Source organism: Pongo abelii, chromosome 1 (genome assembly GCF_028885655.2).
Source record: "Pongo abelii isolate AG06213 chromosome 1, NHGRI_mPonAbe1-v2.0_pri, whole genome shotgun sequence".
NCBI classification, from domain to species: Eukaryota; Metazoa; Chordata; class Mammalia; order Primates; family Hominidae; genus Pongo; species Pongo abelii.
The window spans coordinates 11,403,662-11,426,833 of NC_071985.2; the positions used below are offsets into that span (position 1 = coordinate 11,403,662).

At 40.9% G+C, this 23,172-nt stretch overlaps 1 protein-coding gene across 1 annotated transcript in view; it reads right to left on the bottom strand.

Annotated features, from left to right (window-relative positions):
• Window positions 1–606: 606 nt before the first annotated feature.
• RYR2 (ryanodine receptor 2) overlaps window positions 607–23,172 on the bottom strand; it is a 786,704-nt gene continuing 764,138 nt past the window's right edge. The window contains exons 99-103 of the mRNA XM_054561059.1: window positions 14,312–14,468; window positions 6,190–6,254; window positions 3,977–4,077; window positions 3,044–3,095; window positions 607–2,050 (exon numbers count right to left, since the gene is read on the bottom strand). Coding sequence (XP_054417034.1) covers window positions 1,955–2,050; window positions 3,044–3,095; window positions 3,977–4,077; window positions 6,190–6,254; window positions 14,312–14,468 — 471 coding nt within the window. The 3' untranslated portion in view covers window positions 607–1,954. The remainder of the gene's footprint in view (window positions 2,051–3,043; window positions 3,096–3,976; window positions 4,078–6,189; window positions 6,255–14,311; window positions 14,469–23,172) is intronic.

Sequence of the window (23,172 nt, forward strand, 5' to 3'; positions counted from 1 at the left end):
GGGTTGAAAATTCCTATGGTACAGCCAAATTTATTCCTTCCCCTACATAAAAGTGATACCAGAAGACAAAGGCAAAATCTAGATACTAGCACTGTGATGTTGTGCTGGTAAGGTGTAAGATGACAGATAAGTAAGTCACCGGTACCCACAGCAGTACTTTGCACACAGCAAATGTTCAATTGGTTTTTGAATGTTTAATACACCACATGCTAGGGTACTGATTCTCTTTCATATTAAGACAGAAAATGAACTCCTATTATTATAGGAAATGAATTTGCCCTGAGCAAGGAAGAGCTTTCTAAAATGAGAGCTATATAAAAATTAAATAATCCTGGAGATAGCGATCTTTTTTTTCTGTCACTGGAGGTTTTCAAGACGTCTGGCTGACCCATATAACAGGGAAATGACAGGGGTGGGCCAGGTGCCTGGTGACTCTGAGGCCCTACAATTATGTATACAACAGTCTTAGAGGTACCAGGAAATCTGACAGCGTTAAAGGTCTCAGTGCAGTGTTTAGGATTGTCCTATATCCTCCTCAAGTTAGAAGCTCAAGATTTTATGAGTCCCAGTTATAAGTTTTAAATGGAGAAAGAAAAGGATGAGAAAGTTAGTTAAATAGTTTAATCAGAGCGGTTTTACAATTCTAAAATTAACAAGCAGACTTGTAATAAAAGAGCGCCGATGTTTGCAAAATGACCTTGTTTCCATTCTGAATCTGACTTTTTAATTGTAAAGGTTAGCATTACATTTAAAAGGACTCAAAATGGAAAAAATGGAGTGATGTATATTATCAATCATCCGTGTTTTGTGATGATGCAACTGATGAAATCCCTGAATGGATATTGCTTCAGCTTTGATATTAAAAAATGGCCTGACAAGAAGTCCTTAATCAACAAAACTGATCACAGGTGGCTGAAAGAAAGAGCAAAACCCAAAACTACTGTCAAGTTCATAATGTATCACATTGTTGGTGGATGACACTGGCTCCAGATATACAATTAAGCCCACGACACTTTATTACTATGAATAATTATCATGAAATTTCTCTCACGTTGATCAACTTGTTTCTGAAGGTTTTCTTTGTTCATTTAAACTTGCATAATAAACATGCAATGAATGGTTTCTTTTGAAAGTGTATTTTTTGCAGTCTTTTTGTTTTCATACAAAGATTTCATAAAGTTGCAATGTTGCATCAGAGCATTACCAAAATAATAGCAGGAGCATATTGGGGGGGGGGGGGGCGGGGACAAATGTGAATTTAGCTGAATGAGAAGAGCCTCCTTTTGTCCTGAGACACACCACCCGTTTTTTTTTTCTTTTTAAGTGCAAACTGCTTTTCTTACCCTCCCCCACCAAAGAAAAGACTAAAGGAAAAAAAAAAAAAAAAAAAACCTCACAAAATCAATCTAAGAAAAGAAAGGTCGACATAAAGAAAATAAAGATGTTTTTTCATGCACATATCTTCTGCATAGCTCAACCCACATATAGTAAGGCACTATTTCCCTTCGCAACTGGTGTCCATGGCAATCTGTTAAGTGCTACAGTGCTCTGTGACCATTAGACAGTTTCCTTCCAGGATGGTGAAATAAAGAGGCTGGGTGAGTGTGGCTGCCACGCGTCTCTGTGAAGGTCTCATAGCTCGAGAAGACTCCAGGAGTCTCAGAAGAAAATCTGTCTGTGTGTGTTATGACAGTGTCCAGAATGGTTTTCTTTCCAGAATTCCTTTTTTTGTCTGAGTATGAATTTAGATTATTCTTCAGTCTTTAGTCTCAAAGTAAATACAAAAGGTGGCGGGAGGAAACAGGTCTTCCGAAACAGAGCTTCGATGCTCCCAGAAAACACACGACGCTGGCAATTCACAAAATCAGCAAAATGTTTCCAAGAGAGCAGAGAAATTGAGAGAGGGAGAGAGAGGGGTGGGGTTTTGGTTTTTAGAGGTGATCGGGGTCTGAGTTTAATTTAGCTGGTCTTCATACTGTTTCCGGAAGCAATCTCCTGCTGGGAAAAATTCCCAACACCTTTCTTGATACATCTTCCAGACATAAGATTCCTGCAAAAGTCAAGGAAATGTATTAACATTTTCCCCAAAGTGTGTGCTAACACAACATAAGGTAGAAACTCAATTCCGTTACCTATATCACACGGAATAGAGAAGTCCACATTAATTTAGATGGTTCCTAACTAACTATACCAGACCTTAATGTCTAGTAATAATCTTCATCCTGACCATTATAATGATTAAAAATATGTTGGCTGGGCACACTGGCTTAAGCCTATAATCCCAGCATTTTGGGAGGCTGAGGTGGGAGGATCGCTTGAGTTCAGGCATTCAAGACCAGCCTGAGCAACATAATGAGATCTTGTCTGTACTAAATTTAAAAAAAAAAAAAAAAAAGCCAGGTGTGGTGGTGGATGCCTGTAGTTTCAGGTACTTGTGGGGCTGAAACAGGAGGATTTATTGAGCCCAGGAAGTCAAGGCTGTAGTGAGCCCTGATCATGCCACTTGCACTTGGCAAAACAGCAAGACCTTGTCTCAGAAAATATATATGTATGTATGTGTGTGTGTATATATACATTTATGCTTTTGAGGGTTCTCTTAAAATATTGTATCCTTCAAATTCAAACTGCTAACAATCTGCACATTGGAAGAAGAATTTCAAATAGCTTAAACACCTTAGACATTTAATATGCATTGTACATAATACTTTGAAGTTCTTGGAAATCATCTATCTGATTAAACAATCAAGGACATTACGCAATAATGAAGAACTCAATTTTTCAAAATAATGGAATTCAAAACTCAAATCCAGCATTTTCAGTTAGTAAAAGCTTATTGTTTTACATAAACTTAGTATAGAATTCTACTTTAACAAAGGCAATCTTTTCCGTACTCATTCAACATAACAGGAACTTTACATCAAGATACCACAACTAATATCTGAAAGTAATTCCATGCCTCACTGTTTAATGCACACATTTTGTTCTGATATTTAGAGCTTCTCTATCATTTCTTTCAGAAGATGACATGTAATAATTTACCTACCTGTCCTGTGTGTTCTGTTTCATCTTTGTTTATAAGATACATCAGAAAAAACCTACAGATACAGAGAAACTGATCAGAAAAGAACTATATGGAAATATTAGGATAAACAGGGCACATTTAGATAAATTGTATTGTTGCATGCAATTATGGCCAGCACAGAGAAAATGCCACATGCAAATTTTTGGAAAAATTAGTGTTCCAGAAAGAGGAAAGGCTGTTGACCTGACTTTTCTGATCTGTTGCTATTTGACCCTAGAGGCTTCAAGTTAGGAATATACACATTGGTCAGAATCAAATCAACACTGATGAATCAGAACTGAAGACTAGCTTAATGAGAAGTTTTAATTTACGGATCAAGTTCCATTGAGTATAGTTAAGCCAATTTTTTTCCCTATAAAGCTACTCGGCATCTCTGCTGTTTGATACTAAAATTGGGTCTGAAAATGAGTAAGAATAGCATTTTACCAAACTATACTTTTGGCTAATCTCGAGTAATGGAAAGATTTCTATATATTAATTTTTTTTAAATATAGCTTTTAAGTTGGTATCCAACAGTGCCTGATGAGATCTGAAAGTCCTCTTAAGATCTGTAAGAAGAAAAACGGAGACTCGCATCTCCCTAGGAAGCAGCCTGAGAATTCCTATCTAAAATGAGAAACACGACCAAGCCTCCCACAGAGGCCCCGCTCCTCCCTGTCCACCTCTTCATTTCAAGTTCTAGAAAGTATCACTTACATGAAGAGCTGCAACTTAACCTCTTAAGTCAACCTACTCCAGAGGAAAAGAGAGCCATTAGCTGTTGGTCTTTCTTTTAAAGTATCTGCAGCAATTGTTTTTTAAACAATAAACAAAAACCTCCTCTCTATTCTGAGAAGGGCAGGGACCGGTGGCGTCTACTGGAGAGGTGGAAGATTCTGAAACGGGCACACTCACAAGTAATTAGCCAAGTTGTGCTCCTGTAAAGTGTGGGTTTCAAAGCCATGTGGCACTGTGTCGAAGTAATCATTGCCTATCCCACAGATGAAGCATTTGGTCTAGAAAACAAAGGGAAATATTAATGTCAGAGTTCAGAAAGCAAAACAAAAGGAAAACACAACTCGCCATCTAAGGGCAGCTATTATTTGGTTCATTCAATACACGTCAAAGATCACACGGAGGCTGTGCCAAGCCCATGAATATAAATGGAACTGTCACTGTAACTATATCTTGGTGTTGGCTTAAATGACACAGGTACCAGCAGCAAGAAGTAGCAGACGCAGACAGGGAACAAGATGATGATGATGATGATGGCTGAAAAGCAATGTCTCTTCCTTTCTCTAGCCTAGGTGAAAATGTCCAGGCTTAGTGATCAACTCTTGTTCATGACATTGACTAAAGTTATCTAAGCAGGATTAACTGTGTCCTCAACTGAAACTGCAAACTTAGTACCCACCCAAACAAAGTCAGATGACCAAGGGGGAAAAGGTACAGATCACTTTCCTTTAGAAAAGGCCAAATCAAATACCAAGCTATGAGGCATCCCATCCAGAGTTTAGCAAGGGTCTTCCAGGTGCTGTGCTAGGTACAGAATTAGCCAGTGGATGTGAATGGAGAACAACTTTCAACTCTAGGGACCAGGTTCCTGGTCCTCTTGGTTCCACCTTCTCTGGACCACACCTCTCCTAAGCACCCTGTAGAGAGGCACCTGCTCAGGTCTGCCCCTTGAAGACAGGCCTGGTCCACAAAACCCAAGGAGAAGCAGACCTCCTGTTTTATTATTAGAATTGTACATGTATCATTTCAAATGTATTCAATTATTGTCCCATGTGACTCTGGTGCTCATCTTTCCCGGCCAGTTGTAAGCTGTTTTACGCCATCTGAAGCATGCTAATGAGGCCCTGTATTTTAGGAACTACAATCAAGATGATAGTAGTGTATAAAATTCTTCCTGCCTTACTGATCAACAACTGCCAACAGCTGATAGGTCGCACCGAGCAATTGGGGAGAACAATCGATCAGGTCTTCATACCACTCCAATGATGTCTCTTAAATTGAAGTGGCTCAAATCATACTCATTGGCTTTACCGATGAACCTGTTCTTCCTCTGGGTTACCTGGGTCAGCTAACTATGCCAGCATCCATCTGGTGGCTAATGCCTGAAACCTGGATGTCCCCTTGCTTGCTCCATCTTCTCCACTTGGCCAATCACCAAGTCCCTCACTGAGGATGCAGAAACTAGATGGATTCAGGCAGTACTTGCCCAACTCCCATGTGACACCTCTAGCAAAAGCTTCAGAATCTCCCACCTGGAAAATGCTGACAGCCCACTTCCCTGTCCCTGTTCTTGCCAGTTTCTAGTTCATGCCTCACATTTTAAACCATAGTTATCTTTTTAAGATGCAAATCTGATCATCTGGCTGCCCTGCTTAAAGCCCTTTTCTTGCTTCCCACAGCCCATATATTAAACTAAATTTCTCAAATGAGTGATTAGGTTCTTCATTCACTGGTCTTCCTCTCCAGCCTCATCATCAGAATTTAATCTGCATCTGGTAGCACTAAGGCTGCTAAGAAAAAAACCTGCACATCAACTTCCCTAAAATCAGTCTTGGTATATAATTTCAGGTGGTGGGCTCAAAGATCCCACTGTGAATGGTACCCCTGGAGATGTCCATGGTGTGGCAGAAGGGGTTGGGAGGTTGCCCAAACTGTCCTCCTCTCTCCTTATCAAACCCACAGACTTCCACAGTCTTCAGGCCTCAGCTCAGACATCCCTTCTAGGAAATTCCCTAACCATCCAGGAGTGAATCAGATACCAGCCCTGGAGACCCTACCACTCAGGGCTTTACTCCCATAAAGGACTCACCACACTGCTCTGTAATCGTCTATTTACTTGTCATTGAATCTTTGGTTTTGAATGAATAGTCTCTCCACTTCTGGAGGGAAAGGATAGTGTCCTATTGCTGTTTGCACGCATGTGGCGTCCACCACGGTTTCAGCCGACCACGCTGCTCAACTATATGTATTGCTTGAATGGAAAACAGGCCAGTGAAACCACAAGTGCCTTTTCCCCTCCTCCTTCCCACATTCATGAGTCTATTGATAAAGGTAGTGAGGAAAACGAGGGCCCAGGACAACAAAAAAGCTGAGTCATGAATGGAGAAGCTTACCTCCATGTCTTCTTTGACTTGTTCCTGTTGGTCTCTTAGTTCTCCAAAAGCATCGATAATTAGACCTTGTGTTAAATAAAAACACAATTTAATCTTTATCAAGCAGTGAATAATTCAGTTCCTTGGCTAATCCCCCCAGGGAAAGGGGAGATGTACAACTACCTTGCAAAACGCTCAGAACATGGTAAACGTGACTACATATCCGATACTCCTAGGAGAAGGGAGGCGGTGTTCTCTCTTTGGGGTCAGAAGTATGTGCGGTTACTGGGACATACACTCACTGAAAAGAGTGTTTTAAAATGAAGTGACAGCAGGAAAAAACTTTTGTTAACTTGGCATATACAGATGTTATTACATACTTCATGCTGAAAAAGAGCAGCTGAGATTTATGAGTAAGTACAGAAAACTCCACTAATAAGATTTTTCAAGTACTAGTGTAGAAATAAAACATGACCACTTAAATGAAGAAATTTGCCTCAAGTCATTTTTTTTTTTTTTTTTTTTTTGAGACGGAGTCACACTGTGTCACCCAGGCTGGAGTGCAGTGGTACAATCTCGGCTCACTGCAAGCTCTGCCTCCCGGGTTCACGCCATTCTCCTGCCTCAGCCTCCCCAGCAGCTGGGACTACAGGTGCACACCGCCACACCTGGCTAATTTTTATATTTTTAGGAGAGACGGGGTTTCACCGTGTTAGCCAGGATGGTCTCCATCTCCTGACCTTGTGATCTGCCTGCCTCGGCCTCCCAAAGTGCCGGGATTACAGGCATGAGCCACTGTGCCCAGTCAAGTCATTTTTTTTTTTTTTGAGACAGTCTTGCTCTGTTACCCAGGCTGGAGTGCGGTGGTGCAATCACAGCTCACTGCAGCCTCAACCTCCTGGGCTCAAGCGATCCTCCTGCCTCAGCTTCCCAAGTAGCTGGGATTACAGGCACACACCACCACACCCTGATAATTTCTGTTTGTACAGACAGGGTTTCGTCTTGTTGACCAGGCTGGTCTCAAACTCCTGGGCTCAAGCGATCCTCTCGCCTCAGCTTCCCAAAGTGGTAGCATTACAGGCATAAGCCATGGTGCCAGGCCCCAAATCACTTTTTTCACAAGTCCCTTAAAAATAAGCTTCCATAATTTTGTTGACTGTGGCAATCAGAAACACTGTGTTGAGCTGTTTTAAGCTCCTTTTCCCCCCTGAGACCTGCTGGCTTCACACTTTCTTCGAAGTTATAACTTTGCCTTCTTAGAAAACACGTTATTTTTACACTCAATAAGAGCACAATGAATGAATTATGAGTCCCTTAAACTTGTCCATGGTACTTGACTAAAAAATAGTGTCATTTGATGTCTGTGGAACTTAAAAGAGATTGTCACATTTACAGACATTTAATTCAAGCCAGGATAAATGTGTTAAGCAGAAAAGATAACGTGACTTTTCTGAGAGAGAAAAACACCACACTCCCAGTTGCCCAGAAGTAAAAGGAAGAACTAGTGGGTCAATACGGCACCGTGGTTGCAAGGGGTCTGCATGCAGATTGCCTGGGTATAGATGGATTCCAGCCCTGTTTAGCTGTGCGCTTTGGCCAAGTTCCTTAGACTTATTGTGGCTCAGTTACTTCACACATACAATAAAAGCACCATTCTCATAAGGTTGGTGAAATGGTAAAATTAGTTAATACATGTGCTGGGCAGATAGTAGGTATTCAACAATGATACTATTAATAGCTTTATAATTATTTATAAAGCACTGACTATGCATCAGGTATTATACTAGGTACTTAAATGTATGTCCTTTTTTTATTATACTTTAAGTTCTGGGGTACATGTGCAGAACGTGCAGGTTTGTTACACAGGTATACACGTGCTATGGTGGTTTTTGCTGTACCCATCAACTTGTCATCTACATTAGGTATTTCTCCTAATGCTATCCCAACCCCTCAACAGGCCCTGGTGTGTGATGCCCCCCTCCGTGTCCATGTGTTATCATTGTTCAACTCCCACTTATGAGTGAGAACATGTGGTGTTTGGCTTTCTGTTCTTGTGTTAGTTTGCTGAGAATGATGGTTCCCAGCTTCATCCACATCCCTGCAAAGGACATGAACTCATCCTTTTTTATGGCTGCATAGTATTCCATGGTATATATGTGGCACTTTTTTTAATCTAGTCTATCATTGATGGGCATTTGGGTTGGTTCCAAGTCTTTGCTATTGTGAACAGTGCCCCAATAAACATACGTGTGCATGTGTCTTTATAGTAGAATGATTTGTAATTCTTTGGGTATATCCCCAGTAATGGGATTGCTGGGTCAAATGGTATTTCTAGTTCTAGATCCTTGAGGAATTGCCACAGTGTCTTCTATAACGGTTGAACTAATTTACACTCCCACAAACACTGTAAAAGTGTTCCTATTTCTCCACATCTTCTCCAGCATCTGTTGTTTCCCGACTTTTTAATGATCACCATTCTAACTGGCATGAGATGGTATCTCACTGTGGTTTTGATTTGCATTTCTTCAATGACCAGTGATGAGCTTTTTTTCTTATGTTTGTTGGCTGCATAAATCTCATCTTTTGAGAAGTGTCTGTTCATATCCTTCACCCACTTTTTGATGGGGTTGTTTGTTTTATTCTTGTGAAGTTGTTTAAGTTCTTTGTAGATTCTGGATATTAGCCGTATATCAGATAGATAGACAGCAAAAAATTTTCTCCCATTCTGTAGGTTGCCTGTTCACTCTGATGATAGTTTCTTTTGCTGTGCAGAAGCTCTTTAGTTTAATTAGATCCCATTTGTCAATTTTGGCTTTTGTTGCCATTGCTTTTGGTGTTTTAGTCATGAAGTCTTTGCCCATGCCTATGTCCTGAATGGTATTTGCCTAAGTTTTTTCTAGGGTTTTTATGGTTTTAGGTCTTACGTTTAAGTCTTTAATCCATCTTGAGTTAATTTTTGTATAAGGTGTAATGAAGGGATCCAGTTTCAGCTTTCTGCATATGACTAGCCAGTTTTCCCAACACAATGTATTAAACAGGGAATCTTTTCCCCAGTGCTTCTTTTTGTCAGGTTTGTTAAAGATCAGATAGTTGTAGATGTGTGGTGTTATTTCTGAGGCCTCTGTTTTGTTCCATTGGTCTATATATCTGTTTTCGTACCAGTACTGTACTCTTTTTGTTACTGTAGCCTTGTAGTATAGTTTGAAGTCAGGTAGTGTGATGCCTCCAGCTTTGTTCTTTCTGCTTAGGATTGTCTTGGCTATGCGGGCTCTTTTTTGGTTCCACATGAAATTTAAAGTAGTTTTTTCCAATTCTGTGAAGAAAGTCAATGGTAGCTTGATGGGGATAGCATTGAATCTATAAATTACTTTGGGCAGTATGGCCATTTTCACGATATTGATTCTTCCTATCCATGAGCATGGAATGTTTTTCCATTTGTTTGTGTCCTCTCTTATTCACTCGAGTGGTATTTTGTAGTTCTCCTTGAAGAGGTCCTTCACATCCCTTGAAAGTTGTATTCCTAGGTATTCTCTTTGTAGCAATTGCGAATGGGCGTTCACTCACAATTTGGCTGTTTGTCTATTATTGGTGTATAGGAATGCTTGTGATTTTTGCACATTGATTTTGTATCCTGAGACTTTGCTGAAGTTGCTTATCAGTATAAGGAGATTTGGGGCTGAGATGATGGGGTTTTCTAAATATACAATCATGTCATCTGCAAACAGACAATTTGACTTCCTCTCTTCCTAATTGAATATGCTTTATTTCTTTGTTTTGCCTGATTGCCCTGGCCAGAACTTCCAACACTATGTTGAATAGGAGTGGTGAGAGAGGGCATTCTTGTCTTGTGCCAGTTTTCAAAGGGAATGCTTCCAGTTTTTGGCCATTCAGTATGATATTGGCTGTGGGTTTGTCATAAATAGATCTTATTATTTTCAGATACCTTCCATCAATACCTAGTTTATTGAGAGTTTTTAGCATGAAGGGCTGTTGAATTTTGTCGAAGGCCTTTTATGCATGTATTGAGATAATCATGTGGTTTTTGTCATTGGTTCTGTTTATGTGATGGATTGCATTTATTGATTTGTGTATGTTGAACCAGCCTTGCATCCTAGGGATGAAGCCTACTTGATCATGGTGGATAAGCTTTTTGATGTGCTGCTGGATTTGGTTTGCTAGTAATTTATTGAGGATTTTCGCATCAATGTTCATCAGGGATATTGGCCTGAAATTTTTGTTGTGTCTGCCAGGTTTTGGTATCAGGATGATTCTGGCCTCATAAAATGAGTTAGGGAGGATTCCTTCTTTTTCTATTGTTGGGAATAGTTTCAGAAGGAATGGTACCAGCTCCTCTTTGTACCTCTGGTAGAATTTGGCTGTGAATCTGTCTGGTCCTGGACTTTTTTGGTTGGTAGGCTATTAATTACTGCCTCAATTTCAGAACTTGTTATTGATCTATTCAGGGATTCAACTTCTTCCTGGTTTAGTCTTGGGAGGGTGTATGTGTCCAGGAGTTTATCCATTTCTTCTAGATTTTCTAGTTTATTTGTGTATAGGTGTCTATAGTATTCTCTGATGGTAGTTTGTATATCTGTGGGATCGGTGGTGATATCCCCTTTATAATTTTTTATTCCATCTATTTGATTCTTCTCTCTTTTCTTCTTTATTAGTCTGGCTAGCAGTCTATCTATTTTGTTGATCTTTTCAAAAATCCAGCTCCTGGATTCACTGATTTTTTTGAAGGGTTTTTCGTTTCTCTATCTCATTCAGTTCTGCACTGATCTTAGTTATTTCTTGTCTTCTGCTAGCATTTGAATTTGTTTGCTCTTGCTTCTTTAGTTTTTTTAATGGTGATGTTAGGGTGTCAATTTTAGATTTTTCCTGCTGTCTCTTGTGGGCATTTAGTGCTATAAGTTTCCCTCTACACACTACTTTAAATGTGTCCCAGAGATTCTGGTATGTTGTGTCTTTGTTCTCATCGGTTTCAAAGAACATCTTTATTTCTGCCTTAATTTTGTTACTTACCCAGTAGTCATTCAGGAGCAGGTTGTTCAGTTTCCACGTAGTTGTGCAGTTTTAAGTGAGTTTCTTAATCCTGAGTTCTAATTTGATTGCACTGTGATCTGAGAGATTCTTTGTTACGATTTCCATTCTTTTGCATTTGCTGAGGAGCATTTTACTTCCAATTATGTGGTCAATTTTAGAATAAGTGTGAATTGGTGCTGAGAAGAATGTATATTCTGTTGATTTGGGGTGGAGAGTTCTGTAGATGTCTGTTAGGTCTGCTTGGTCCAGAGCTGAGTTCAAGTCCTGGATATCCCTGTTAATTTTCTCTCATTGATCTGTCTAATATTGACAGTGGGGTGTTAAAGTCTCCCACTATTATTGTGGGGAGTCTAAGTCTCTTTGTAGGTCTCTAAGAACTTGCTTTATGAATCTGGGTGCTTCTGTATTGGGTGCATATATATTTAGGATTGTTAGCTCTTCTTGTTGCATTGACCCCTTTACCATTATGTAATGCCCTTGTCTCTTTTGATCTTTGTTGGTTTAAAGTCTGTTTTATCAGAGACTAGAATTGCAATCCCTGTTTTTTTTTGCTTTCTGTTTGCTTGGTAAATATTCCTCCATCCCTTTATTTTAAGCCCATGTGTGTCTTTGTACATGAGATGGGTCTCCTGAATACAGCACATTAATGGGTCTTGACTCTTTATCCAATTTGCCAGTCTGTGTCTTTTAATTTGGGCATTTAGCCTGTTTACATTTAAGGTTAATATTATTATGTGTGAATTTGATCCTGTCATTATGATGCCAGCTGGTTATTTTGCCCATTAGTTGATGCAGTTTCTTCATAGTGTCGATGGTCTTTACCATCTGGTATGTTTTTGCAGTGGCTGGTACTGGTTGTTCCTTTCCATGTTTAGTGCTTCCTTCAGGAGCTCTTGTAAGACAAGCCTGGTGGTGACAAAATCTCTCAGCATTTGCTTGTCTGTAAAGGATTTTATTACTCCTTCACTTATGAAGCTTAGTTTGGCTGGATGTGAAATTCAGAGGGGCACCCACCAAATATCAGCCAGAGCTCTCCTGTATGAGGTGTCTGTCGGCCCCTACTGGGAGGTATCTCCCAGTCAGGATACATGGGGGTCAGGGACCCACTTCAGGAGGCAGTCTTTCCCTTATTAGAGCTCGAACACTGTGCTGGGAGATCTGCTGCTCTCCTCACAGCTGTCAGGCAGGGACATTTAGTCCACTGAAGCTGCACCCACAGCCACCCCTTTCCCCAGGAGCTCTGTCCCAAGGAGATGAGGGTTTTATCTATAAGTACCTGACTGGGGTTGCTGCCTTTTTTTCCAGAGATGCCCTGCCCAGAGAGGAGGAATCTAGAGAGGCAGTCTGGCTGCAGCGGCCTTGCAGAGCTGCAGTGGGCTCCACCCAGTTCGAACTTCCCAGTGGCTTTGTTTACATTGTGAGGGTAAAAGCCTACTCATGCTTCAGCAATGGCAGATGTCCCTCCCCCCACCAAGCTGGAGCATCCCAGGTCAACCTCAGACCGCTGTGCTGGCAGCAAGAATTTCAAGCCAGTGGATCTTTGCTTGCTGGGCTCCATGGGGGTGGGACCCGCCAAGCCAGACCACTTGGCTCCCTGGTTTCAGCTCCCTTTCCAGGCCAGTGAATCGTTCTGTCTCACGGGCATCCCAGGTGCCACTGGTATATGAAAAAAACTTCTGCAGCTAGCTTGGTGCCTTCCCAAACAGCCACCCAGTTTTGTGCTTGAAACCCAGGGCCCTGGCGGCATAGGCAGTGGAGGGAATGTCCTGGTCTGCCGGTTGCAAAGACCATAGGAAAAGTGTGGTATCTGGGCTGGAGTGCACCATTCCTCCTGGTACAGTCTCTCACAGTTTCCCTTGGCTAGGGGAGGGAAATCCCCCAACCCCTTGTGCTTCCTGGGTGAGATGACACCCCACCCTGCTTCTGCTCACCCTCTGTGGGCTGCACCCACTGTCCAACCAGTCCCAGTGAGATGAACTGGGTACCTCAGTTGGAAATGCAGAAATCACCCGCCTTCTGCGTCAGTCTCACTGGGAGCTGCAGACTGGAGCTGTTCCTATTTGGCCATCTTGCCAGCTACCCTCCTTCCCCCACATTTTTTTTTTTTTTTGAGGTGGAGTTTTGCTCTTGTCACCCAGGCTAGAGTGCAATGGTGCGATCTCTGCTCACTGCAACCTCCTCCTCCTGGGTTCAAGTGATTCTTCTGCCTCAGCCTCCCAAGTAGCTGGGATTATAGGTTCACACCACCACACCAGGCTAATTTTTGTATTTTTGGTAGAGACAAGGTTTCACTACATTGGCCAGGCTGGTCTTGAACTCCAGACTTCAAGTGATCCACCCGCCTCAGTCTCTCAAAGTGTTGGGATTACAGGAGTGAGCCACTGTGCCTGGCCTATATGTCATTTTTAAAAATCTCAACCATAGGGCTTAGAAGTTTTTGTTGTTGTTGTTGGGTTTGAGTGTGTGTTTTGAAATGGAGTTTCGCTCTTGTTGCCCAGGCTGGAGTACAATGATGTGATCTTGGCTCACTGCAACCTCCATCTCCCAGGTTCAAGCAATTCTCCTTCCTCAGCCTCCCAGGTAGCTGGGATTACAGGTGTGTGCCACCACGCCTGGCTAGTTTTGTACTTTTAGTAGAGATGGGGTTTTACCATGTTGGTCAGGCTGGTCTCGAGCTCCTGACCTCAAGTGATCCATCCCCCTTCAGCCTCCCAAAGTGCTTGGATTATAGGCATGAGCCACCGCACCCAGCTGGCTTAGAAGTTTAAAGGGTTAAATGGCTCACCCACCCAAGATTGTAAAGCTGGGGTTCATGAGTCTGAAACCCAGAGGTGAGAATCAAACCAAGGAAAGTGCCTTTTCCATTATGTTATTTGAAAGAAGACAAAATAACACTGTATCTTCCCTTCATCCCAGGGTTCCATACTGCTTTATATTTCCCCCTGTAGATTGCATGATGAAGAAATACTGGAAGGAAAAGTTTGACTTGGCTTTGCCAGGAAACACTTGACGTTATTACCCTACCCTGAATATTAACTTCAGCAATATGTGGCTCAAATTCTAGATATTCATCAGCTTCAGTGAGGATGATACTTACCTTGTATTATGGCCAAGAGGATGACAATAACAAAGAAGAAGAAAGTGATGTCAAAGATGATTCGATAGATCTCATATTCATCTCCTGCTGGGTCTTCGATTTCATCCCCGATCCCTCCTCCAGCACGAACTCCAACATACATGTGGAACATATAGCACTGGAAAAAAAGACATGGTATCACTTCTTGGAGGGACATTACCCATTTCTTTTCTCGACAAACCCGAGTTCTCTCTGTAGTTCCTAATCCTCACTCTGGAAATGAGAATTTTTGCATTCTATATTGCCTCTTTTTGTTTCAGTATTTCTAGTTGTGAAGCAAACATTTGGCTTTTGCATGTTGCTGTCTTTTAAACAAAAGTACATACTGCATACTCCGCCTAGCACTTTCTCTCTCACTTTGGAGAAAATGGAAAATTTTCTAGCATCTTGTATCTAGTATCTTGGCTCTGAACCATCTGTGCTAATGAGGTAATCATATTATGAACACATTAAGGGACATACAACTATATTGTATTGTTTGGTTATTTTGGACATAACTGACATTGGAAAGGTCAGGTAATAAGATGGAATCTTAGAAATTAAGCTAGAAGAAAACATACTAACACCCTTCCCTCACCTAGTATATATGAAATATGATGCTGAAATTCTTTTCTACTTTAATATCTAGAATGCAAAAGAGAGGAGACCCGAGGAGGAAATAGCATCTTATTGTTTAAACCCTAAAACATCAAAGCCACCACCAAGTACAGCTGCCTGTGCCTACTGCTAAGAAATGAGGGGTTCACTGAAGTGCATTTTAGGGCAGTGTTCTTGGCCTCAGCACCAGTGACATTTTTGGCTGGATAATTCCTTGGGCAGGGGCTATCCTGTGCACTGTGCGCTATTTTAAAAAGACCCCTTGATCTCTACCCAAATGTCCTGGGGCAGGGGGTGAGGAATGAAGTCATGCTGGATTGAGAGTCACTGGCTTGGAGCATACAATATTTTATCCTCATTTAAGCTAAGTCCAACTCCTTTTTCAGGCCCTTGAATGTAGCCACACTCACCTTTCCCAAAAACTTCCCTCTCTGCTCTCTCCGCTCTCCCCATACCTCCTCCAAGTGAACTATTCCTGATTCCAGATCTTTGCTCGTACATTCTCCTTCTCTTGCAATAGGCTTTTCCATTCTTACTCCATTTCTACTTATCCTGTAGGGCCTAAATTAATAATCCTTCCTCTGAGATTTTCTGAGACTGTTCCAGATACCCTGACTTAATGGATGTGTCACCCATCGATTCAAAACCTAGTTAGTTGCTGCTGACCAGAACGAAGGGGACAAAAGCCTTAACACAGAAACACCACACTCCTCTGCTTCTCTTCATTTCTGGCCATTGCTTCCCAGTCTCCTTTGCCAAATCTTCCTCATCTCCCTGTAGCTTCATGAACAAATGCCCCAGGACTGGGTTGTTTGAGCTTTTTACTTCTAGGACACTCCCTTGGGGGAACTTTCCCAGTTTCATGGCTTTAAGTATCATCTCTGTGCCAATTATACTCATTTCTATTTCCAGCCTGGATCTTTTTCTTGAATTCCACACTTGGGAATCCAGCTTGTTTATTTTTTGGTGTCTATCTCATTCCACTAGGACTGACTGCATTCCAACAAGAAATGCTTTGGTTATTACTCTGTTGCCAGTGCCTAAAATAATGTCCAGCACATGGTAAGTCCTCAAATCATTTGTGGGATGAATGACGAGCCTTCACTGCCTCAACCCACAGATCTTACATTCTCAGGATACTTTAAAAAGCACAATGTGTAGGCAAAGAGCAGTCAACAAGGTGATACCAAAATGCTCATAGTTCAACTATGAGTTCAACAGCTGATGGATCTGTTAGATGCAGAGGAGACAAAGTCTCCTGGGTTAGATGGCTGGAATTTAGGGAACAGAATTAAATGTATCATTTGGAAACGTTTTATCAGCCTGGCATACAAGGATGAGATTGGGCACGTTCAGGGTGGTATGGTCGTAGACTCAGCCTGGCACATAATAAAGAGCATTGCAAGGCCAGCTCAGCCAGTGCCCACCCAAGATCTGGTCCGGAGCCCAGGTTAGGGGTCTCTTTTGCAGAAAGGTCAGGAGATCCTTAGAGCCAGATTAGGCTGATGGGGTCTAAGCCTAACCTCATATCAGAGTCTCCTGGACGTGGCAACATTCTGGGTTCCTGGTACTACCTACTGAATCAATCTCTGGAAGTAAAATCTTACAGACCATCCATCACTTAAAAAAAAAATTCTGAAGCCACTGCACTGCTGTAGTTTCTCAAAACTTGGTGCTTGCAACTGCTAATAGTGTATCTGTGAGAAGGGGAAACTATTTTCCCCATATACTCAGGCATACTGTTTGAATTTGTTTTACCACACATTTCTTATTTTTATTAAGTAAGAATTGGATGGCTTTTCTTTTTCCCTTCTTCCTTTTTTTTTGATGGAGTTTTGCCCTGTCTCCCAGGCTAGAGTACAATAGTGCATTCTCCACTCACTGCAACCTCCGCCTCCTGGGTTCAAGTGATTCTCCTGCCTCAGCCTCCCGAGTAGCTGGGATTACAGTTGCCCGCCACCATGACTAGCTAATTTTTGTATTTTTAGTAGAGATGGGGTTTCACCATGTTGGTCAGGCTGGTCTCGTATCCCTGATCTCAGGTGATCTGCCTGCCTCGGCCTCCCAAAGTGCTGGGATTACAGGCGTGAGTCACCGTGCCTGGCCTGGATTGCTTTTCTCCAAATCTGTGTCTTCATATGTATTTAATTGTGACTACAGGAAATCAATAAACAGTGGTTAACGCAGCTTCCTTCCCCTTTAGTGAGACCATCTTTCCCATTGCCCATGTTTCCCTGACTTCACAAGTAGCTTTGTGCTTGCAACTCCCCTCCGGGGATTTCTCTGGGGACTCAGTTTGGATAGTATACCTGGCTCTGGACTGGTACTCCTCCATGTCAAGTTCTGGTCCCTTGGGTCCCCATTCCAATCCCCACAGTGAGCCAACAGTGGATTGTGCAGTTCCCAGTCCAGGTCTTGGAATGTCCTAGCTCTCCATCCCTGCTTCTTTGAGGAACTGCGTGTGACAGCACTAGTGGCTAAGATCACCCAGCAACTGATGGATGAACTGATCATCCATCAGTTCCCCTTGGTGATTCCTGCTGACCAAGACTCTTGGTCTTGCACTTGGGAGTCTTCAGGTCTTGGATTAAAATTTGGCTTCCCACAGAGGTGTTTGTCTGGGGAAGAGAATGTGCCAACTTGTTGCATTAACTTTTAATGAGTAGCATGTTGGTATTCTGACTCATACATCAGACTTATGTAATACTGGTTAATGTGAGTCTGTCCCCAAAAGAATGATTCACTTGTAGTTTCTAGACAAGTAATGTTGAAGACAGGACCAAGGAATGAGGCTAAATTACCAAAGAAAATGTCTCCTTCTTTGCAGATCTCTTGTTAGCCATCTAACAACCTTTCCTGGAAATACCCTTCTTCACTGCTTTCCTTCATTTTACATCAGCTTTATGCATTGTGATGAAGGGATTCCAGCAGAGATCAGTAGTGGACTTAACAGTCATGCTGAAAAGAGAGTCTTGTGCATTTGATTATTTAGGCTTAATAAATTACCAAATTCAAAAAGAATAAAATGTACAGTTCACCTGTGGGATGTTGATACTGGTTTTCCCAGCCTCATCCTTTACTACCTGGTCAGCCTTAGACAACTGTATGTAGTTGGCTGTGGTGCTGGAATAGGAGGTATGTGGTGAATGACTTCCAATACATGGCTGTCAGGCTTTCAGCTAACAAATTATCCTGCTGCAACTGAAAATCCTTTTATCCACCTTTCTTTTCATAGAATCAGCCTAAACCTGATAATGAGAGCTGGAGGTGGAAAGAAGTAATTCTGTGAGACAAATAGATATGCTTCTTTCAGACAATCTGAGTAATGAGGAAGGAAGGTGCCTGGTCCTACAAACATTGATTTCCAAGATGTTATAGTCTGTGGCTTCCCTCCCTCATCCATCTCCTAAACAGATTCATTCTGAGGTTGATCATAGTTTCTATTGGCTTTAGGGAACACTGAGGGTCAGCTGCTGGTGAAGATCCTTATGAGACCTTCATCTTGGCAAAAAAAAAAAGAAAAAAGGAGCAGATTATTTGTTGGGAAGGTAGGGTAAAGTAAATGACAACAATTAAGTGAGGTAATTTAGAACAATTACCTAAGCAAGTTTATTTCCCTAGGAGTGTACTTTTCATCTTAATCACCTGGAAAGCTATTTTTCCCAAAGTGCATAGGTCTTGACACCTTCCCTGCAGCCTCTGGTTCAGGGGGTCCCTCTCCATCTGAGATGAACATCCTCCTATATGTCAAGTCAGTCTCCCTGGCTATCTAGCGACAATCATCTTTTTACCTTGGACTTTACATCATTTTTCACTTTCCCCTCCTACATTCTTGTAGAGGAGGTTCAAATTCTATCAGGATACTGCTGGTTTAATTAGATTCTCAGGCTCAAAACATCCTAATCTGGGAAAAAAAAAAAAAAAAAAAAAAATCCCCGTGTGACTTGTCTATAACACTGCAGCTATGGCGCCACCTACTGTAAATTATGAAAAACAGGAGGGCGAGTTGCCTATTTGCAAAATCTAAGATGTTCTCTCAGATCCACAGAAACAACCAGAAACAACAAAGAAACTCAGGATGAAGTGAATAAAATGTGACATGAGTGAGGAAAATGTATCTCAAGAGAGAATATAGACAACGCCTTGTGAAAGGAAATGTTCAAGAGACTGTCATAAAGAAAGGATCATCTTTTGAGAACTAAATTAAAGAAATTAAATCTTTGTTTCCTATTCTGTGCTGCTTTCTTGCTGGCAGGCTGGTTTTAAATAACCCTCTACTTTGAAAGCGCACTACTTACTGTAAGTGATCAGTTATATTTTAAATTTTGTTGGCTTTTTAAAGAAGCCCCTGCACAAGTACTAGTAAGAAGCAAATTAAAAGCAAGTGTTTGGACACTACAATTGGGACGTCAACCTAGGTAATGTGGCCTCCATTCCCATGCGGGAGTCTTTAGGGACAATCACTGGGATATGAGCTTGTGTAATGCTACACAGATTCCTGTCTGGTTTGACTGATTGGCAGCAGCACGTCATTGTGAATGAGCTAGGGACGAAAAAGTGGCTTTTGTCTTGGAACCGAGTTTTCTCTTGCAGGGAAGAAACATCTAAGACATATACTCACCCCAATCAAAGACAAGATAGTAAGTTTATTGTTATGTGTAGAGATATAAAAACCTACAACAGAGCTGGTCATAAATAGTCTTACTCATGAGGACAGAAATCCCTCAAACTGAAGAAAATCTAGGCTCTAGTTAAGTCCATAGTTCAGAACATCAACAGGCCGTATTTCCTCCCCGGAACCAAGTTTCTCTGTCTTCTATATTCATGCCCCCATGAAATTGGGCAAAACCAACCAGGTGAAGGCAGTTGTCTTCCTTAGCAAAATTAACGAAAGTAAGGGAAATGCATACTGAGAGTGAGGTTCAAAATGTAGTAGTTTAAGGATCCTATGATTACAACTTGAATGGGGTTAACTATGACGACTGCATAATAAAAGGAGAGACCAGGATGTTGTTGGGGTCTCCCTGTGGTACAAAAGGAAGCTCTAAAGTCACATATTGTTCTCACCACCTGACACAGGTCACTGAATGTCATTATCATTCCTATTTTTCTATTAATTTTTGCAATTCTCTGAGCATCATGCCCTTTAGGAATACATAACCTAAGTAGACTTTGTGCCCTGAGGCTGGTAGATATTGAGATTTATAAATTTTGTCGGGTGTTTGTCCTAGAATAGAACTGAATTTCCTGGAAGTCACTGCGGGCAATGTACCTGCTACTGCTACCTTCTGCACCTCCCTTGTGCCTTGTAGCCTTTCCTGGCCTCCCACCCCCCTCCTGCCTTCAGGGTCACAGGGTAGAGAGGCTCTGAGCACGGCTGATATTAAAGGCAGCACATGGAAGAGGAGATGAAGGATCCTTGACACATCTTCAGCCCTAGGCCTGGAATGAATGAATAGGTGTGGGAGGAGGGGGTAAAGCATTGCATGTTAGTGACTCTGATGAAGAGTCGTCACTAGTAACGGGTCAGTCTTATTGCATTGAATCCAGTTTTCTTACAGTTGCTGTAAGTTAAAAAAAAAAAAAAAAAAAACTTACAAATTTTTCTCTGCTTTGTGGTGCGAGAAAAGCAGCAAAAGGAAGGATAGGAGATGGTTTTAAGAAGTGGGAAGGTGGGCCAAATCAGGGGGTGATAGAAAGGCAGTCAGGAAGGAGGCTCCAGGCAAGGTGCATGAATTATTTGTCCAGCAATTAGAGAAGAAGACTAGCAAAGGTAAGTAAGTATTGCATCTCAGTCATGCCAACTTATGACGGCTAAAATGGATCTCAAGTATTAAGGCACTTGATCTATGTCCGTATCAATATCTTCCACTCTGTGGTATGAGGTGACATTAAAAAGTTATTTTTATTTCCCTGTCTAGTAGCCACCTAAAGCAACTTCTCAATTGCAATATTTGAGCAGTGATGTTGAATCCACTATTTTTGTATAGTATATTAAATGTTCTGTATGCAATAGGAATACTGATCCACAAGGTTTTCCAAAACTTCTGGAATTTCTGGGGCATTCTTTTCTTGGAAGATCCTAGAAAAAAGAATGAGCCTAGCAGAATTTCTAGAAAGGTGCTTACCATGCAAATGAGGGCAGGGACTGTAGTTACTGAAGCCTTATCCTTAACAAGTGCCTGGTATAAAAATATCACTAAAATTAATAACAGAAGCATTAATGCAGTTACTATCTATGAGGTAGTGTAACTTAGAGTACTGGTTGAAGAGTGTCACCTCTTCCTAACTGTGTGACTTATGAGAAGTTACTCAAACTCTTGGTAGCTCAGTCCCTCATCTGTAAAATGGGAATGATAGCAGTGCCAACCTACAGCAGAAAGTTATCAGGAGACTACTGAGTTAATATTTGTAAAGCTCTTGAGACAATTCCTGGCACAATATCATTTATAGCCAAGTGCTGTATAAGCACTTGACAAATAAAAAAAATCTACATTACAAGACTGTGGATTTGTAACTGGGATGGCATTTTCTTCCAGTTGAGGAATTAAGTTTATGGATGAACAACCATGAACATCAGAGTCCTTTCAGCTCTGATACTCTGTGTTCTCCAAGTAGGTCACTAGCACGTGGAAATCACAAAGTCATATGTGAAACACCTCAGAACGGCAATCATGACAGGAAATATTGAAAATTACAGATGATTTTCACATGAACAATATGATTTGCTCTGCTGTCAACTATGTATGGACTGATGAGTTGAAAGCTTTTTTCCCCTGCATTCTCCATCAAAAGCATCCCTTTTTGAAGTTCCAAGCCTTCAAAAATTTAATCTTGACCTAAGAAAAGTGAATATTTTTATGTCAGCAAGCTATTATGTATCCCCAATTTTTAAATAACCTGCAATTCATTTGAGAGTTATTTATTCTCAAGATTTTTTTATTAAAAAGAAAGTTGGGAAGAGAACAAAATGCCTAATATTGAAAAGCTAAAGAATGACAATCTTGTCTGAAGATTTCTAAATTAGTAAATAAAAGAATATTTGTTTAAAGGAGAGGAACGATGGGCAATTCTATATTAATGATCATTTATGACAAAGTTTTAAATACAGAAAAACTTCTTTACACAAATAAGAGATTCAGGCTATAAATAAATGGCTCAAGAACAGGCAGTGGATCAAAATGTAACATCGAGTTTCAGCAGAGCTTCCCTCAACCTCTGTCCTTTAATTCCCTCAGGTCTGCCACCTGTATGTTCTGTTCTCTCCTCCCTGCCAGAAAACAGTCACTGCATGTAGTTATACTAATTTTGGGAATAACTGAAGGCAGATTATCTTTTATAACATGGTGGGGAAAAAACTGTCTTAGGCTTTTAAAAATAAAAAAATACCTATGGTAAAAAGAAATAGTATCAATAATTCAGACAGGAGTAAAGTCTATACAATGAAAAGCAAACAAGTTTCTTTCCCCTGTGATCTATGGGCCTACCCCTGTAGGAATCCTTGTTCACAGTGTCCTATGAATAAATCCCTCCAGAAAAATGTTATGCATATTCTACCATATCAAAAATGTGAATTATTGCGTATATATAATTTCACACAATTAGGATCCTATCATACTGATCAAGATCTTGTTTTTTTAAATTAAATGTAATTTGTATATCTCTCCATATCTGTATATATGAATTTCTCTCATTTTCAAACAGATGCATACTTGTTATGGATTTATCATAATTGACTTAATCAGGACACTACTAATGATCATTTAGATTATTCCTAGCTTGTGAGGGCAGCTAATGTCCTTGAACATACAGAGGCTTATTTGTGAGTAAACCTTTAGGTAAATTACTAGCAGTGGAATTAATAGGTCAAAGGATATATATACTTAAAAATTTGATAGGTATCACAAAACTTCTCTAAAATTGTTGTCAATTCAAATTCCCAACCAGAGTCATGAAAATGCTGATTTTTCCCATCAATTCACCAACTGTGGGTTTTAACAAACGTGAATACTTTGCAAACCTGATAGGTAAAAAGTGTTTTTTTTCATTGTTTTAATTTGCATTTCTTTCACTTTGACAGAGGCTGAGCATCTTTTCAAATTGGCAAGCCCACTGAATTAATTTTACCATGAATTGTCTGGTCATGTGACTTACTTGTTTTTCTATTGGCTTATTTCTTATTGATGTGATAACAACTTGGTAGATTAAGGAAAATGGCCCTTTGT